Here is an 18,773-nt window from a genome sequence, read left to right on the forward strand (position 1 = left end):
TATATATATATATATATATATATATGGGTCAGCAGGTATTCCCTTAGATCTGTGGTTTCAGCTATCCATTGTAGGTTTTCAAATGTATCCTGATGATATGGAGACCCTACTCTGTGTGTGTGTGTGTGTGTGTGTGTGTGTGTAATCAGGTAGGCAGGACAATGGATAGAATATTGGAAGACTTGTCTTCCTGAGGTCAAATTTGGCTTCAGAAACTTAGTACCTGTGTGACCCTGGGCAAGTCACTTTAACTCTTTTTGCCTTAGCCTCCTCATTTACAAAATAAGCTGGAGGAGGAAATGTCAAACCACTTCAGAATCTTTGCCAACAATACCCCAAAATGGGATCCAAAGTTGGACATGACTGAACAACTACACATACACACACGCACATGCACACACAAACACACAATTCCAACGAAGACAAGAAAAGTCAGAGGAGAGTTAATATACAAATACTCTAAAGTTCTGCAGCAACAATTGCTCTTACTTCTTCTTGAGAAATAATTTATTCTTCTACTTCAAATCAAGGAATGTCCCCAAACTTCTCCTTAAATATTCTAATTATGTGCAATATTTGTTACTTCATATAACTCTCTGGGATGAATCAAATAATTGAGAAAGGAGTGCCTACTTTTTGCATTTAAAAAAGACATCAAGCTTGCATTATGCTCACCATTTTTTGATCTAATATCCCATACATCAGCTGTCCCGGGAGGCTGATCCGCAATACAAAATGTAAAGGGTGAGCCGAAGGAATTTTCCCTGGTTGAGATCATGACCGACGGGGAGGTTAAGCAGATGTGTCTACTGTCAGAAAAAATGATGGGGCAGAAATCGTCGAAATCAGGAACTTCGACACATATTGTCCCTGTTGCAGTTTTCCCAATGGCATCTGAAAGAAGACAGTCACAGATACTTCTGATAAGCAACACCCAATACCAACTCCTTTTTGCCTTAGCTTGATGTTATTACAAGATTCAGAAGTGCAGTGAGCAGCTTCTCAGAGGTGATAGAGAACCCACTGAATCTTTCAGTAAGGAATGATTGAGGCTAAAGGTTACAATCCTGCAATAGAGATATAAGCGACCATATGACTGATGGCTAATTATTTCCAAAAGCAAAGCATGAGATTATTTAGAATTTGGATAAATTCTTTTCCTCACTGCTACTGTCTCAATATGCAATGAGACATCTTTTATGTTTTCAGAACTCTAAGGACATATATAGACCAAGTTTACTTAAGAATTTTTTTTTCTTCACTCCTTAGTTATTAGAAGAAATCACCTTTCCTGTGATAAGTAGCTAAAGGTAGTCTGATGCTGAACTAACCAGAGGTTGAGGGACTGACAGGGTTACTGGAGAAAACTTCTGATTTTAAGTAGAATGAGTTAACAAGGCAATGTTTTATTGGGGTCCGAGTACAAATCGGAGAATTTTAGAATGTACTACCTTTGGAAACAGTAGTTAAGGAGTAATAATAAAAGTGTCAATTTGTATCTTAGAGTTTTAAAAGTTGTTTTGAAGGAGGCAGCTAGGTAACTGTGGAGAGAGAGAGTCAGGTCTGGAGGTCCCATGTTCTAATCTAGCTTCAGACACTTCCTGACTGTGGGACTGTGGGCAAATCACTTAATTCCCATTGCCTATTCAATTGCTCTTCTACTTTGAACAGATGCATAATATAGATTCTAAGGTAGAAGGCAAGGGCTTAAAAAAAGTTGCCTTATAGCTTATACTTAACTATTGTTTGATGCATTCTTTATGGTTTTCAGTTCAGATCAAGAAGCCTTTATTAAGTGCCTTTTGTGTGTGAGATAATTAGTCTTCGTTCCTTCATGGAATTTATAAATGGAAAGGAAAAGAGTGAACTCAGAAAAATAACTATAAACAGAAAGGAGTGCAATCATGTAATGAGATATGAGAAAATTGCTACTTCTAGTTTAAAGCAGTTTAATTATTCAAACACTTATTAAGTGCCTACTATACTAGGTTCTGGGGTTATTTTTGTCTGAAGAGGGAAGGACTGTTCTCCTTGGAAGAGACAGAATCTGAATTGTACCTTAAGTGATGAGTAGGATTTCAATTGTTAGTGGAGATCTTAATATACCATATCACAAACGAAACTCATCCATAGGGTAACAATAACATATAGGTTTGTATTGAAGCACTTTAATAATAAATAGTTCATCATCTTTGATACTTATACTTTAAATTCATTATGGACCTTGATACCACATTGATTCTTAGCTATTTCTGCTTGACCCTTAAGGTTTAGAGACACCGTCCACATGAGATTTTCTTAGAGAAACTATACAATTTTAATTTCATTCAATTGTATAGTCAAAACTTACTAAGTAGGAAAGAAATGGCCATTAGTTCCAATACCAGCATTTGTATTTAGTTACAAAAGGAAATGTCTATTAAAGCAAATTGGAAACAATTTTCTTACCTTCAACAGCCAGCATTTCAGCTGTGTATATCCCATCAATAATATACTTTGATTTTGGATCAAAGTCCCTGGAAAATTGTATTTCTCCTGTCCTTGAGTCAACCTTTAACCAACTGGCTGGATCATGTCCCATGATATATCTGTTTTAGATTTTTAAAATAGTTTAATATTATGCTATGGTATTAGTCATTTTAAATTTCAACAAACAATAGTGTGCTAAAATGTAATGAAGGATTAGCAGGTTGATTAAGCACTCTTTGAGAATAGATGCAAAAACTGTGTTTCAATAAAATGCTTGTAATTGCACATGGTGCCTTAGGATTTGTAAAGTTCTTTGGGTATATTTTCTACTTTGATCTTTATAAGAACCCTATGAAGGAAGTGTAATAGAAATCAACTGTCATTATTTTATGAAGAAAGAAACTGATGCTCAGAGAATTTAAGTGATTTTTCCTTGATCATCCAGCTAACAAATATTGGAAACAGAAATCAAAAGTTTCCCTGGCTTCCTTCAAGATTTGGTTCAAATCCTACATTTTTCAGGAGACGTTTCCAGATCCCCCTAAGTGCTAATATTTCCCCTTTCTATTCTGGACATATTTTGTATGTAACAGGTTATTGGCATGTTGTTTTCCCTTAGAATGGGAGGCCTTTAGGGAAGAGACATGTTTTTTTAGTCTTTTTGTGTATTTACAATGTTCTGTACAGTGTATGGCACAGACTAAATATTTAACAATATTAATTGATAGATTCATTGATCGACTGATAGTAAAAAAAGGACATTCCTAAGTAGAAGGGAGAGTGAGGGAAGTGACAAAGGATAGAGGGAGCTATTAATAGATAAAGGGAAGATAGATGGTTCAGTGAACCTCAGACGCAGTCTTTTTCTTGAGTTCAAATCTGGTATAAACAAATGAGTGATCCAGTGATGATCTATCACACTAAACAATGGGCTAAAAGTTGGTTGTACCTGACATTTGTGGATGCAGTCCCAGTATCCAGGTCAGTGGCTGTATATTTTCCAAGGACATAATTTAGTAAGGCTTCTCCTCTTAAGCCTTCTTGTACTTTGAAAGTCTTGGAGTTAGGATTAAATATTGATCCTTCTCTGACATTAATAACTTGTATCCTAACAGGAGTTGCCTTGATCCGGTAGTGAGAGGCCACAGAAGGATGAAATTCAGCTTTGTTTTTAACACCAATACTGAGTTTTATAATGGGCATCTGTTCATAATCCAGCATCTGAAATGATAAAATGTGAGAATCTGATTACAGATGGTCTCAGATCTACCACTAATTGTGTAACAAGGTCAGCAATCTAATTCCTTAATTCCATTGTTTATCTATTCCTCATTCATAAATAAGATTATTAGGTTTCTTTTGAACACATAAATGTTGTGATTGTTTGATTCTGATCTGGAGTAAAAATAGCATTGTTTGAGGATGTCAATAATATTTGATATATAATTATTTTAATAGAAATAAGAATTTTCTCAAAGACCCATGAACAAAAGGACCATAGACTGCTAAATGAGAAGTCTAAGTTTAGAAAGACTGAGGAAAACAATTCATTGGGTCATATTTAAACCTATTACTTGGGCAGAGTTAGGAGCAAACAATGAAAAAACTTTACTACTCCTCTTCCAAACTGTAAAAGATCTTTAATGACGCCAATATTCTCAGGATTCCCTTCTTAGGATTGCTGGTGACCATGATATTAAATCAGCAAAAGTAGAAACAGATGAATGGTGTATGCAGATATGTACATTTATAGGAGAGGTGAGACCACGAGATAGGAAGTAATGCATTATTCTTGTGCTGAATGGACTACAAAGACTAAGACCTTCATACTTATCATTTTCATGCTTTTAAATGCCAATATTTTATTAACATTTCCTAATCTCAGAATACTTAAAATTATCTAACAAAAATGACTTTCAAAATCACCCTTTGTGTTACTGTCAGACTACTATGCTTAAAGAAATCACTTTAATCATGTCATCTCTCTTCTTAAATTCCTCCGACAGATTCCCATTGCCTCTAAATTGAATGAACCAAAAATGCTTCCTATATGCAAAGCATAATGCTAAACATTGAGGATACAAATAGAAAAAAAAACTTTAAAAAATTTAGTACAAGTTTTTATTATACAATACCAATTTATTGCCAGGCTTATTTACTTTTAGAGTTCTTAACAGCTTACAAATCCATGCTCTATTCCAATTTCTTTTAGGTGAATTTACTTCTAGTTCATCTAAAAAGTTTGGTGAACAAGCTTTTCTCTTTTTGTTGGCAAGAGAAGAGTTAATAATTCATTCTTAAGCAACAGAAATATTTAAAATGAAAAATATTTAAAATGCAAACCAACTTTTTTCTACTCTGGAACACTTTATTGATTATACTTTTAAACTAGCATCAACTCCTTTTTTGTCATTGAAATATCCTTCCTTCATTGCTCTAAAACAATAAATTCATCCACTCTCCAAGAAAAGAATGATAAAAGAATTAATTGCTGATTCCATATAACTTTCACAAAGTTTTATCCCTATTTTTCCTTACAACAAATTTCACAGAATGGCACCCCTTAACTTACTAAGATATTTTTAACATTTAACATTTACTAAAAATATTCAAATCACAACTTGGAAATTAATTTTCATTTCAGTCACAAATTTAGTCTGTAAATGGTTTATAATAATACATGGCTGTAGATTGAGAAAAAAATTTCCTTCCTTTTTGTTTATATTGTCTGCTTTCCCAACTTAGTTTTCGAACTCTGGTTTGAAAGGCAGAGAGAGAGAGAGAGAGAGAGAGAGACAGACAGACAGACAGACAGAGACAGAGATACACACAGAAAGAAAAAGAATAGAGAACTTTCTTAGCTACTGTTCCCTGTTTTGGCATTCAAGGACCTTCATGATATGATTGATATCTACATTTCAGTCTCCTTTCCTTCATTCAGTACCTTTTGCTCATTTTGTTCCCTACTTCCTCTCCTGACATTTCTTATTTCTGACTGTCCAAATCCTATACATCCTTCAATACTCAACACATCTCTTATCATCTCCCATCATTAAGTCTTCCCATACCATTCCAAACCTCTTTGAATCTGTATCTTTTATTGGCTATAGTTATCCATTTGACTATTGACTATAACATTCATTTTAAATGTTAAATATTAACATCTTGTAACATCTATTGTATTCCATTTAACTCTCATTATTAACTATTTTTTCATGCCATTTGCTTTTCTTCCTAATTAGACATTAAGTTCTTTGATGGCAGGGAAATTTATTAGGCTTTTTTATATCCCCCAAAAGACACCAAAAAAAAAGGCCTTCCACATATTAAACTCCCAATAAACATTTGGGTTGATTGACTGAATAGTTAGTTTGCAAGGGAGTGTTTCATTTGATATTGAAACAGGAGAATGTGACTTTTTTGCTAGGAGTTGGTGCCAAGGAACAATTCATTGAAAATGGAATCTGGGGAGGGGAAGAAGAGTTTTTTTTCTTTTTCTTTTGATTACTGATATTGAAAGCATAGTGTTAAGAGAACAAAAGAGATAATTCAGTAGAATGTAATAATAATATTTAAAAAACCCTTCCCAACAAAATATAGTGGCACTCATAACCTACCTTACGAACTTTCAAGACTCCTTCATTAGTTCTTGGGTCCGTATGTATTTCAAACTGATTTTCATCATTTCCAGAGACAAAGAAAAAGTCTGCCAACCAATTGTCTGTGTTTTCTTCATCACGATCAATTGCTTGAAATCGTATTAATTCTGAACTTAAACAATTTTCTTCAATACTTGCTGAATACTGAAATGACAGAAATAACAGCATTACCGTAAACTAAAATATTTTAAAAAAAGGACACTTTTTATATAACATAATAATTATCATTTACATAAAAGATTTACATATATAAACATGTTAATGCATATAAGATTCATGAAACACTTTCCTCAAATCAAGCCCAGATAGTAGACAACTTGAAGACTATTTTGTTTTACAAAGTTTATTCTTCAGAATACCTCTGATGCAGATTGTGAAAATGCTATTATGGCCATTTTATTGATGAATAATCTGAAGTTTATGAATGTTAAATGACTTTTCCTTTGGGCTTAAACTAGCAATTTTGGCAACCACAGCAAACTGGCTGAAACCTACCCTTCAATAAGAATTCAGAACTTTAAAAAATATAATGGCTTTTTTTGTCAGTCTAGTGGAGCTCTTCTTAGAATAGTGTTTTTAAGAGTATAAAATAAAGTACATAGAATTACAGAGGGAACCAATTATATAGAAGTAAAGAGGCAATTTTTTCCTGTCCAAAGTGATGAACCTCTTGAAAGCTATCAATAGAGCTTTTTAAGGTGTCTTAACAAGGTTAAGAACTCTTGCCTTAAAGCAAATCTATGGTTCATGGCAATTTATTAATTTAGAGGTTCTCAGGTAGGTATTATTAAACATGACATCTGGTAGTTTCCTATTTTAATAAATTATTCTTGTTTACTAGTTGATTCTATTCTTTTTTTTTTTTTTTTTTTTTTTTTTTTTTTTTTTTTAAACCCTTACCTTCTGTCTTGGAGTCAATACTATGTATTGGCTTCAAGGCAGAAGAGTGGTAAGGGTAGGCAATGGGGGTCAAGTGACTTGCCCAGGGTCACACAGCTAGGAAGTGTCTGAGGCCAGATTTGAACCTAGGACCTCCCGTCTCTAGGCCTGGTTCTCAATCCACTGAGCTACCCAGCTGCCCCCTAGTTGATTCTATTCTATTGGAGTGTAGATGATAGAAATATGGGAATGTGTTGTTTCAAGTTGTTCAATCTAAAATTATTATTGGAAATTTTTGCATCTTCTACACTTCAATGTCAAATAAGAGCAGAGTGCCTCTTAGCCTCTCCTAGTCATAACTCTGCTTTGCTTATCATCATGCAGTTCTTAAATGTTGTAGCTGTGTTTTGAATTCAGGTCTTCTAAAATCATTTTACTGTGATATAAAATAAAAGAGGTTAGGTAAGTTTTTATAAGTGACTTTAAGAAAAGTAATTTTTTTGTTCAGTTGATGACTGCAAAATATAGAAATTAATTTCATGTGTGGCTTGTGGATATAACCTCTTTATTTTACAGTCACATCTCACATTGAGTTATTTAAGTGAATCTCTATACTAGTGTTTTACATGAAGTCTGGAACATAATAGGCATTCAATAATTATTGGTAGGATGAATTAATGAAGATGACATATTAGCATGTTACAAAAAATTCTAAGGAATATTCAGAAAAATTAAAAGTTCACAAACTCCTATCATCAGAGCCATACTCAGAGATGACTACAAAGCACATTTAATTTCTACTTGAGGTTGATAGTATATATTCAAGAGCAAAACTTACTGAAGTTTCTTCTAGGGTTGGGAAATTATCATTGACATCTATAATTTTGATTCTACATTCACACTCTGAAGACAGCCCATCTGCAGCTCCATCTCGATCAGAGCCCTTCACGAGGAGATTATAAGTGCTATGTTCCTAAATGAAAACGAAAACATGGGTTGGGTCATATTGTAAGTAAAGATTGATCAATTCTTTTATTTTTCCTCTCATTGATCTAGGATAGGTTGCATAAGGAAAAAGAATGTGAACTTTTAAGATATTCATTCAAAAGTATTACTTAAGGTTTTTTTTTTTTCCTCATCTGCCCTGGATCATCATTGGACTTTTCAAAATCGAAGTGTGTATGTGTATGGTAGTGTGCATGCATGTGGTTATTGTGTGTGTGTGTGTGTGTGTGTGTGTGTGTGTGTGTGTGTGTGAGAGAGAGAGAGAGATTTATGTAGTTATTTGTAGGCAGCTTTACCTCTCTGTCGATATAATTTGTCATTGTGCGGATTTCTCCAGTATATCTGTTCAGAATAAAAAGTGGTGAACCTGCAGGTTCCTGAGATATTATCTTGTAAGCAATTTTAGAATTCAAATGATTTTCTTCATCTGCATCAGTAGCACTTAACTTCATCACCAACGTGTCTAGGAATGAAAAGAAAATGGTTGAAAAATGTAAAGGCTCTATTAGATTCATGCAAAGAATTCACAGAGACATCAATTATCTTCTATTTTATTTATCACAATAAAATTCTCTTAGAAATTCTTTCTCAAATTGAGTGGAACATGACTTCTATAAATGCAAGTAATAAGGCCAGGAGAAGGTACTAATTGTAAAATAATTATTTACAAATATTTTGATGCCATCACTCAATACCCTTTTGGTTATATTACCCTTGCCCTCAGTGAAGGAACCAATGATGGAATTGTTTTAATCTAATTTTATATATTACTTGATAAGCTCTATAGTTTATCTTTACAACTTCTAGATAATAGGCATTTTTTCAAGCACTTGCTTTTTTCCTGTGTAATCACAACAAACTGCTTGAGTGATTATGTATCTCATTCAAAAGGCTCTGCAATGATTTATTGCTAGGAACAATCAGCACAACATCATTTATAAAGAAGAATACTTTGGAGAACAGCCATCAACTATAGGGAATCTCCCTTCAACTTGGACATGACAAGCACAAAATAACATCACAAAAAAGTCGGAGCAAAATAGTTATTTAAAGGCTCTTCCCCACCTGATATTTCCCATGTATATATCAAAATTATGCAAAATTTCTTGAGAACTATATCAAACAAGATACATTTGTTGATGGTCATTCACCACAGTCAAGAAAGAATTTTAGTCTAAGTTGAAGTTTTACCTATAGATTCTCTATAAGGTTGTTTCTGGATAGTCTCCATTTCCGCAGTTCTGCCTATTTTTTTGCAAATATTTGCAAACATCTGACAGTCAAATGTTTTCCAAAATCTCCACACAATGTACCCCTATGACTTTTGGGTTATATTCCTACTGATTATTGGCCCCTGAACTAATTTATACCCTATAAGCCCTAATATTCACCATTTCTGGTCCTGGGTCTGCCAAAATGATTGGAGAAAAATCACAAAACCATACCAATGATATTCTATACAAATTCATGCTATTTAATTTCAACTGGACCCTCACTGGTTTTTGGTAATATTTTATACATATGTCAGCACTCTTTTAAATTTATCAATGTATATTTTAAACATTACCCATTCTTTTCAAGTCTGCTTCCAGTTCTACCTGCTTTGCTCCACATTCTCAGAAATTATTCTTACCTTCTACATTACTGATGTGATTGGCCATCTGATATTAGCTTTTTCAGTCATATCTTAAAACTTCTCTTGTCTTTAACTACCTTCCATTTTAGAGGAAAAAATGGTTTCTCCTATTTTTCCAAAAAGTAACATCCTAAGCTAAAGGTATCTTTAGTCCTAAACCCTTCTATTTTCTCTGCAAATTTGCTTCAACAATTATACCTCAACTACATCTAGATCCTGATTAGTATGAATAATGAATACTGTAAAGTGGTTTCATTATTTGAATTTGTGTTGCAAATTTCCCTTGGATAGAAACAATTTCCATATTTTCTATAATTATAAACTTCAAATACTGTAAATCTGAATACATGTAGCAACTTCATAGGATTCATTAAAAAAATTAGTATCAGGCATAGGATCCCTTCCTTTCTCTCTACAAACAGAATTAGATTTATAATAGGCTAAGAATTGTTCCCTTGACCCTACCACATTCTCTAGGTACCATACCATCTCTCTCTATTCTTTGACAAAATTTTTGAAAAAATGTTTTTTACTGAGTGATATAGTCTCCTTATTGCTGACGTGCTTCTTCATCTTCAGCACTTTGACTTCTATATCCACTGCTATTAAAACTACTTTCCTTAGAGTTTTACCAAGGCAAATGGCATTTTCTCAGTTCTTATCTGTTTTGACATAGCTCCAATTGACATGGTTGATCAAATGCCAAGAACATCAAATCCCATCTCCTCTACACACCTTCCCTTGATTCTATCAGTCGGTAATGGCCTTTTCCCTTTGTATCTCACCAAATGTTTTGTTTTACATTGTACTATGTAGTTTTTTTGTACTAAGGTAATTGTGTCTGAGTCATATACTTTTGTTAGATAGTAAATTCAGTGAGGGAACCTGCTATCTAAATTTTGTTTCTTTTCTAGCACTTAGCATAGTTGAACTGACACTCTCTTCCTTCTTACTATTCTCTTGGCAATAATTCCCTTGGGAATCTTATATACTCCAGTGGTTTCAAATAACACTTCTAAATTTCAATCTCTAGCCCTAACCTCTCTTGTTTCCTATTGCATACTGAACTTTCCCATCACAATGTCCCAGGCATTTAAACTCACCATCTTTTCCCACAAACTCACTTTGCTGCCTGATTTCTAAAATCTGATCCCTTTCTACCCCTTTCCTAGTTAATGATGTTTAAAACTCCATTATCATCTTTCTCCTTCCTTCTCACCTTTCACATCCAATCAATTACCAAATGCTATTTATTTTATTTCTGTAATAGCTCACACATTCATCCCTTCTTTTCCATTCCTATTGCTACTACTCTACTCTGGGTTATCATTATCTGCTACCTGAATTATTATAGTAAATTGTCAAAATATATACGCACCTCCATTCTTTCCACACTGAAACCCTAGCTTAGACATCTCTGATTATGTAATTTGACTTTTATCATGCCATTTTCTCTTCTGTTCTTCCCTTGGTTCTCTTTTTATACCAAACAAAACTAAGATCTCACCTACTACAGAAAACCTTTCTGGATCCTCATTAATGCTAATGCCTTCCCTCAATTGATTATTTCTAATTTATTCTGTATATAATTTTTTGTATAGAGATGTTATATACAAAAATGAATAATATGGAAATATATTTTGTGTGATAATACATATATAACCCAAATTAAATTGCTTGTCAACTCTAGGAAGGGGTAAAGAAAAAGGGAGGGAGACAACATGAATCATATAACTTCAGAAACTTATGTGAAAATTTGTTATTAAAATAAAATACAGATAAAACATTAACAAATTAAAATTTGAAAATAAAAGTATTTAAAACAAACATCTCCTCCATTAGACTATGAGTTCTTTGAGGCCAAAGGCCATCTTTTATCTTTCTTTGTTTCTCCAGCATTTAGCATAATTACTTGGCACACAGTAGGGTCTCGATAAGTTTATTAATTAACTAATTAACAAAGTCCAGGCTCCTTATCTTGACATTCAGAGATCTTCATTATCTTGCCATAAACTACGGTTTACATCTTACCTTCACATTTCTACCCTTTAGATAACTGGAATTCCAGTCAAACTCAATCATTCACCATTTCAGGAACACATATTACTTAATCTCCACCTCCATGCTTTTGTTCACACTGCTACTCCATTTGTCAGGATTGCTCACTCTCACCATATTTGCTTATGGAAAACCTACCCTTCTTTCAAGGTACAACTCAAATGCTCCTTCCTCAAAAAAAAGCCCTTCTCGGCCATAAGTGGTATCTCCCATTTCTTAAGTGTCACATTGCCTTGTGCAAACATCTCTTATGCACTTATGTTCCATTTTAGATTATTATAATGTGTTAATTATACCTAATAGAATGCAATAAAATAGCTTAACTTTATAAAGCACTTTTCATTTTGTGTAACACTTTTCCTCATTAAATATGCTCTGAATTTGACATTTGAAGGAAGAGTATCCCTGCTTTCCATACAAAGAAACTGAGTCTCACAGAAGTCATTGACTGGCTCAATCAAAGCTAGTGTTAGGACTAGGACACAATCCCAGGCTTCTGATTTCAAGCCAGTGCTTTTCACACTACCTAAAGGGACATCAAGTTCAACTGATGTTTTTTATTTTCTCATAAACATGGTAGTCATTTACTAAAGGCCTAATGAATTGAATTGATTTTCAGAATAGACCTGTAACACAGAGTTCTGGGGTGAAATGCCATTCTGGGATCACGTAGAACTTAGGACAAAGCCACATATAGAACCAGTCCTTTTGGCTTCTGATTCAGGATGAGAAATGGAAAGGATTTCTAATTTGGAACCAGGAAATTATGAGTTCAAATCCTTCCTTTGATAATTACTCTATCCATTAAAGCACATTGCTTTTCCTAACCTATGTGAACATGGCAGTCAGTGGCACAGTAGATAGAGCACTGGACTTATAGTTAGATAGACCAGTTCAAAACCTGCCTCAGACACTTACTATGTGACCCTGACCAAGTCACTGAACCCATGTTTGTTCCATTTCCTTAACTATAAAATGAAGATAATAATAGCCATACCTCAAAGGGTCATTGTGATGATCAAATAAGATAATAATTGAAAAAAAGTACTTAGTATAGTGCCTGACACATACATAGTAGGTGCCATATAAATGCTTATCCCCTTCTCCCTTCCCATGGATAAGACCTTTCATCTCAATAGGCCTCACTTTCATCTTCCATAGGGTGAGGATAGTAATACCCACAGCACTTGCCTCATAGTGTTGTTGTGAGGCTCAGATGAGATTTTATAGTGATGTGTGCAAATGTGTAATAAATAGCATGCAAAAACCTTTCCAAGTTTAATCTGCATTATTCAAATTTTCTCCATTACTTTCTTAAATCTGAACAATCAATAAAATAATAAGTCAAGCCCTGATTTGTACCTTTGCCAATTTCTCAGTTGTAAATGCTCAAATTGAAAATTTAACAATAGCTCTGGGGAACCCACATGAACTGGCTCCCACACATCCCTGAATAAATGTATGTAAATTGCTCTATAAACTTGAAAGTCCTGTATAAATGTTAGTTAACATAATCATCATCATCATCATCATCCCCATCAAAAAGTGCTTCCCCATGGATTACCAGGAAAATTGCCCAACTGCCCTCATAAGCAATGGTCCTGAAGATGGAACAGAGAAGAGCCATTAATAACAAAAGTGAAATTTGACAAATGTAGCTAAGAAGATCCTCAAATGATGTGATTTTTGAGTTTTAACTCCCTTTCCTTTACTGGCAGAGAAGCAAGAGATCTCCTTACATTGTTTTGTTTCCTATCAGGTATCATTTCTTCCCTCCCTATTTTAACTGTATGATGAAAGTGAAGATGCACATGCATAGCCTTACTTATCATATAATTTAATGGAAGCCTATGACTTAGTGCTCTAGTCAATGCCCCTTACATGTATTCTCTCACTTTTGTCCTCTTGTGACTCTCTTTTTTCCTACACTTCTTCAGTTTCATTAATTTCTAAGCCTCTCATTTCTTTTTCCCTCCTCTTTCCTCCCTCTTGCTGAACCTTCCATCCCATCTCTTTGCTTCTGAGTCTCCTTCCTATTTTTCTTTTCTTTTCAGTCTGCTTTGGGAGGATCCTGGGTCATGTGAAGGACGATAGAGGAGAAAAGAAAGAGAAGGGGCCTGGAAGAAGGAAGAATAAAATAAACATGGAAGGAGTGTCAATTTAAATTTTTTCAGAGCATTTTACCTATTTCATTTCTTCTTCTGAGTCACAATGAGAAAGATGTTTTGAAGATTTTATAACTTCTATTTTAAATATAAAAAATCTAAAGTTCAGAGGGGGAATAACAGAATATCCCCTGGTGAAATAGCTAGTAAGAGGGATAAGATTCAGACAGAGATTGTCTTACTTTAGAATCTAGTACTCTACCTATTTCTCACTGTTGTCTTCCCTGACGCATAAAGTTTGAAAATAAGCCAGTTAGGAATAGGAGGTATATAAAGAAAATGTGAAAATATATCCTATTTTGAATGTCATGAACCACCATGAAAGGCCTATTATGATAACCTATTTATGACATGAATGGATGCTAGGTTCTTGAAGGCTGTGACAATAGAACACAAGTCCCATCACAAATAGCCTGGAAAGATTTTGAGAATGAACCCAGTGATTGCCAAGTTCAGAGAAACTTCTCACCAGAGAGTAGGCTAACAGGTCTTCTTGACTGTAGGAACTAAAAAAAATTGTGCTTAATATAGGTAGGAGATTATAATCTACTTGGATAAAGAAAATAGCCACATAATGAAATCATGGATCTTTGAAGAAAGAGGGAAAAAACCAAGAAAGAAGGAAGTAGAGGTCATGTAGAATATTTGCTTCACTTTTAATGTCTGAGTTGATTTTCATAAATTGATCAAAATTCTATAGGTGTTCTTTACAGAGTTGTGCTTTCTGAATTTGATCTCTTAATTGCAAACTTTTAAAGAATTCCTTTTTTAAAAATAAAAAAACCCAAACCTTTACCGTCCATCTTGGAATTATTATTAAGTATTTATTCCAAGGCAAAAGAGCAGTAAGGGCTAAGCATTTGGGGTTAAGTGACTTGCCCAAGATCACACATGTAGGAAATGACTGAGGCCATATTTGAACTGAAGTCCTTCTGGCTCTAGCTGTGGTGCTCTATTCACTGAGCTACTTAGCTGCCTTCGTAGAGCTCTTAATGTTCACAACCATAATCCTGTTCACTGACTGGTTATCTAGAACAAATCTCTACGGACATCTTTAAAAATCATGCTATGCACCTTACAAAACCTTACACAGGAATCCCTTTTCAGCTTAGGGACACAGCAGACACTAGGAGCATTTATTTATTATTTTTGCACTCTGTTTATTTGTCTCATTTGTGCATTTGAAATGGTATTTTCTTCCATAACTAAGCTTTCTCTCTTTCAGCTTTATGCCACTTATATCTTGACCTTTAAAATGAAAGGAATAGAAACTTTTACAGCTTCTGGCTAGAATAATATATATGAAAGGCATAGTATACCAAGCAGGGAAAAAAAGTATTATTATACTTACTTGTAGCACAGTGTTCTTCAATATTGGCAGTATATACATTTTGTGTGAATACTGGAGGATTATCATTTACATCCATAACTTTAACTCTAAGCTCAAGTGGTCTTTCTAAATCTTCACCTCGGGAATTCAGGGCACGGCAATAAATCTAAGTAAAAAGCAGTAGAAGGTAATTCTTCACATGAGAAAATAAAATGAACGAAACACCTAGCTTAGTGTTTTGCATGTAGACTGTTGAATGAATGAATGTCTGAATAAATGAATGAATGTAGCTGGAAAATAAAAATATTTAAAAAGAATAGAAAGTCCCCATTGTATGTTCATATGTATTTTCACTCTTTCCTCTGCTGATGATTATTCATTCAATTTCTGAGTGAAACTCCATTACTCCAAATTGGCCTTTAGAAAATATGTCTGAAATATGTTGTAGAAAAGGAACTTTTGTTTTGGTACAGTTATGATTTTATGGATTTGGGGAAATCTCCAATGAGGAAAGTTGAAAAAAAAATAAATCAAAGCAAAGATTTGACTTACCAAGAACATTGGGGTCATTTCTCGATCAACAACTGATGTTATATTAATTTCTCCAGTTCTGGGATTGATAGTAAAGACTCCAAAAGGTGGTCGGTCAATCCCTGCCCCAGAGATACGATATGTAATCTTCTGGTTAGCTTCACAATCTGATCGTATCTGTAAGGAAGGAACTATGTTTCTGATTTCTGGCAGAACATATATATCACCATAAATTAAGACATGCTTCCTTCCAAGCATTCCATCTTTCTAAAAGTCTCAGGAATTTCAAAAAACTTTACAACTTGAATCTTTCAGAAGAAATACTAGATGAGACAAGCTGTGGTTGTGCAAAACTCAGCGGGACAGAAAAATTTCAAATATATCATTTTGACTAAAACTCTCTTTCCATTGAATTTATTGTTTTGAAATGATCATTTTGTCTAGAGATTAAGGAAACCTCAGAGGAATGAAAAGCTGATATTTTTCTAGTATATTCAGAAAAGAGAGGCAAAGTTTTTTTCCCCCTTTTCTTCACTGAGTTATCTAAATAATTACCCCATTTTCTGATTTTGTTCTGCATGTCCTCACAGAGTATGAGAAAACAAATCAATGCTGTTCCTTTTAAATGCTTCCTTTTAAAAATGGAATATATCGGGGCATCTGGGTAGCTCAGTGGATTGAGAGCCAGGCCTAGAGACGAAAAGGTCCTAGGTTCAAGTCCGGGCTCAGACACTTCCCAGCTGGGTGACCCTGAGCGACTATGTGTCCCATTGCCTATTGGTTGTGGCCCTATGCTCCTTGAATGGAGTCCCAGGATAAAAAAAAAAAAAAAAAAAAAAAAGGTCCTTCTAGCTCTGGATATCATTTAATGTCCCTCTTCCCTTCCNTCCTTTCCTTTCCTTTCCTTTCCTTTCCTTTCCTTTCCTTTCCTTTCCTTTCCTTTCCTTTCCTTTCCTTTCCTTTCCTTTCCTTTCCTTTCCTTTCCTTTCCTTTCCTTTCCTTTCCTTTCCTTTCCTTTCCTTTCCTTTCCTTTCCTTTCCTTTCCTTTCCTTTCCTTTCCTTTCCTTTCCTTTCCTTTCCTTTCCTTTCCTTTCCTTTCCTTTCCTTTCCTTTCCTTTCCTTTCCTTTCCTTTCCTTTCCTTTCCTTTCCTTTCCTTTCCTTTCCTTTCCTTTCCTTTCCTTTCCTTTCCTTTCCTTTCCTTTCCTTTCCTTTCCTTTCCTTTCCTTTCCTTTCCTTTCCTTTCCTTTCCTTTCCTTTCCTTTCCTTTCCTTTCCTTTCCTTTCCTTTCCTTTCCTTTCCTTTCCTTTCCTTTCCTTTCCTTTCCTTTCCTTTCCTTTCCTTTCCTTTCCTTTCCTTTCCTTTCCTTTCCTTTCCTTTCCTTTCCTTTCCTTTCCTTTCCTTTCCTTTCCTTTCCTTTCCTTTCCTTTCCTTTCCTTTCCTTTCCTTTCCTTTCCTTTCCTTTCCTTTCCTTTCCTTTCCTTTCCTTTCCTTTCCTTTCCTTTCCTTTCCTTTCCTTTCCTTTCCTTTCCTTTCCTTTCCTTTCCTTTCCTTTCCTTTCCTTTCCTTTCCTTTCCTTTCCTTTCCTTTCCTTTCCTTTCCTTTCCTTTCCTTTCCTTTCCTTTCCTTTCCTTTCCTTTCCTTTCCTTTCCTTTCCTTTCCTTTCCTTTCCTTTCCTTTCCTTTCCTTTCCTTTCCTTTCCTTTCCTTTCCTTTCCTTTCCTTTCCTTTCCTTTCCTTTCCTTTCCTTTCCTTTCCTTTCCTTTCCTTTCCTTTCCTTTCCTTTCCTTTCCTTTCCTTTCCTTTCCTTTCCTTTCCTTTCCTTTCCTTTCCTTTCCTTTCCTTTCCTTTCCTTTCCTTTCCTTTCCTTTCCTTTCCTTTCCTTTCCTTTCCTTTCCTTTCCTTTCCTTTCCTTTCCTTTCCTTTCCTTTCCTTTCCTTTCCTTTCCTTTCCTTTCCTTTCCTTTCCTTTCCTTTCCTTTCCTTTCCTTTCCTTTCCTTTCCTTTCCTTTCCTTTCCTTTCCTTTCCTTTCCTTTCCTTTCCTTTCCTTTCCTTTCCTTTCCTTTCCTTTCCTTTCCTTTCCTTTCCTTTCCTTTCCTTTCCTTTCCTTTCCTTTCCTTTCCTTTCCTTTCCTTTCCTTTCCTTTCCTTTCCTTTCCTTTCCTTTCCTTTCCTTTCCTTTCCTTTCCTTTCCTTTCCTTTCCTTTCCTTTCCTTTCCTTTCCTTTCCTTTCCTTTCCTTTCCTTTCCTTTCCTTTCCTTTCCTTTCCTTTCCTTTCCTTTCCTTTCCTTTCCTTTCCTTTCCTTTCCTTTCCTTTCCTTTCCTTTCCTTTCCTTTCCTTTCCTTTCCTTTCCTTTCCTTTCCTTTCCTTTCCTTTCCTTTCCTTTCCTTTCCTTTCCTTTCCTTTCCTTTCCTTTCCTTTCCTTTCCTTTCCTTTCCTTTCCTTTCCTTTCCTTTCCTTTCCTTTCCTTTCCTTTCCTTTCCTTTCCTTTCCTTTCCTTTCCTTTCCTTTCCTTTCCTTTCCTTTCCTTTCCTTTCCTTTCCTTTCCTTTCCTTTCCTTTCCTTTCCTTTCCTTTCCTTTCCTTTCCTTTCCTTTCCTTTCCTTTCCTTTCCTTTCCTTTCCTTTCCTTTCCTTTCCTTTCCTTTCCTTTCCTTTCCTTTCCTTTCCTTTCCTTTCCTTTCCTTTCCTTTCCTTTCCTTTCCTTTCCTTTCCTTTCCTTTCCTTTCCTTTCCTTTCCTTTCCTTTCCTTTCCTTTCCTTTCCTTTCCTTTCCTTTCCTTTCCTTTCCTTTCCTTTCCTTTCCTTTCCTTTCCTTTCCTTTCCTTTCCTTTCCTTTCCTTTCCTTTCCTTTCCTTTCCTTTCCTTTCCTTTCCTTTCCTTTCCTTTCCTTTCCTTTCCTTTCCTTTCCTTTCCTTTCCTTTCCTTTCCTTTCCTTTCCTTTCCTTTCCTTTCCTTTCCTTTCCTTTCCTTTCCTTTCCTTTCCTTTCCTTTCCTTTCCTTTCCTTTCCTTTCCTTTCCTTTCCTTTCCTTTCCTTTCCTTTCCT

General features: G+C 34.9%; 1 protein-coding gene across 1 annotated transcript in view; it reads right to left on the reverse strand.

Annotated features, from left to right (window-relative positions):
• DSG4 (desmoglein 4) overlaps positions 1–18,773 on the reverse strand; it is a 43,182-nt gene that overhangs the window by 13,654 nt on the left and 10,755 nt on the right. The window contains exons 3-10 of the mRNA XM_044682894.1: positions 15,754–15,909; positions 15,223–15,367; positions 8,309–8,475; positions 7,846–7,980; positions 6,087–6,272; positions 3,419–3,690; positions 2,449–2,588; positions 654–894 (exon numbers count right to left, since the gene is read on the reverse strand). Coding sequence (XP_044538829.1) covers positions 654–894; positions 2,449–2,588; positions 3,419–3,690; positions 6,087–6,272; positions 7,846–7,980; positions 8,309–8,475; positions 15,223–15,367; positions 15,754–15,909 — 1,442 coding nt within the window. The remainder of the gene's footprint in view (positions 1–653; positions 895–2,448; positions 2,589–3,418; positions 3,691–6,086; positions 6,273–7,845; positions 7,981–8,308; positions 8,476–15,222; positions 15,368–15,753; positions 15,910–18,773) is intronic.

Source organism: Gracilinanus agilis, chromosome 1 (genome assembly GCF_016433145.1).
Source record: "Gracilinanus agilis isolate LMUSP501 chromosome 1, AgileGrace, whole genome shotgun sequence".
NCBI lineage: Eukaryota > Metazoa > Chordata > Mammalia > Didelphimorphia > Didelphidae > Gracilinanus > Gracilinanus agilis.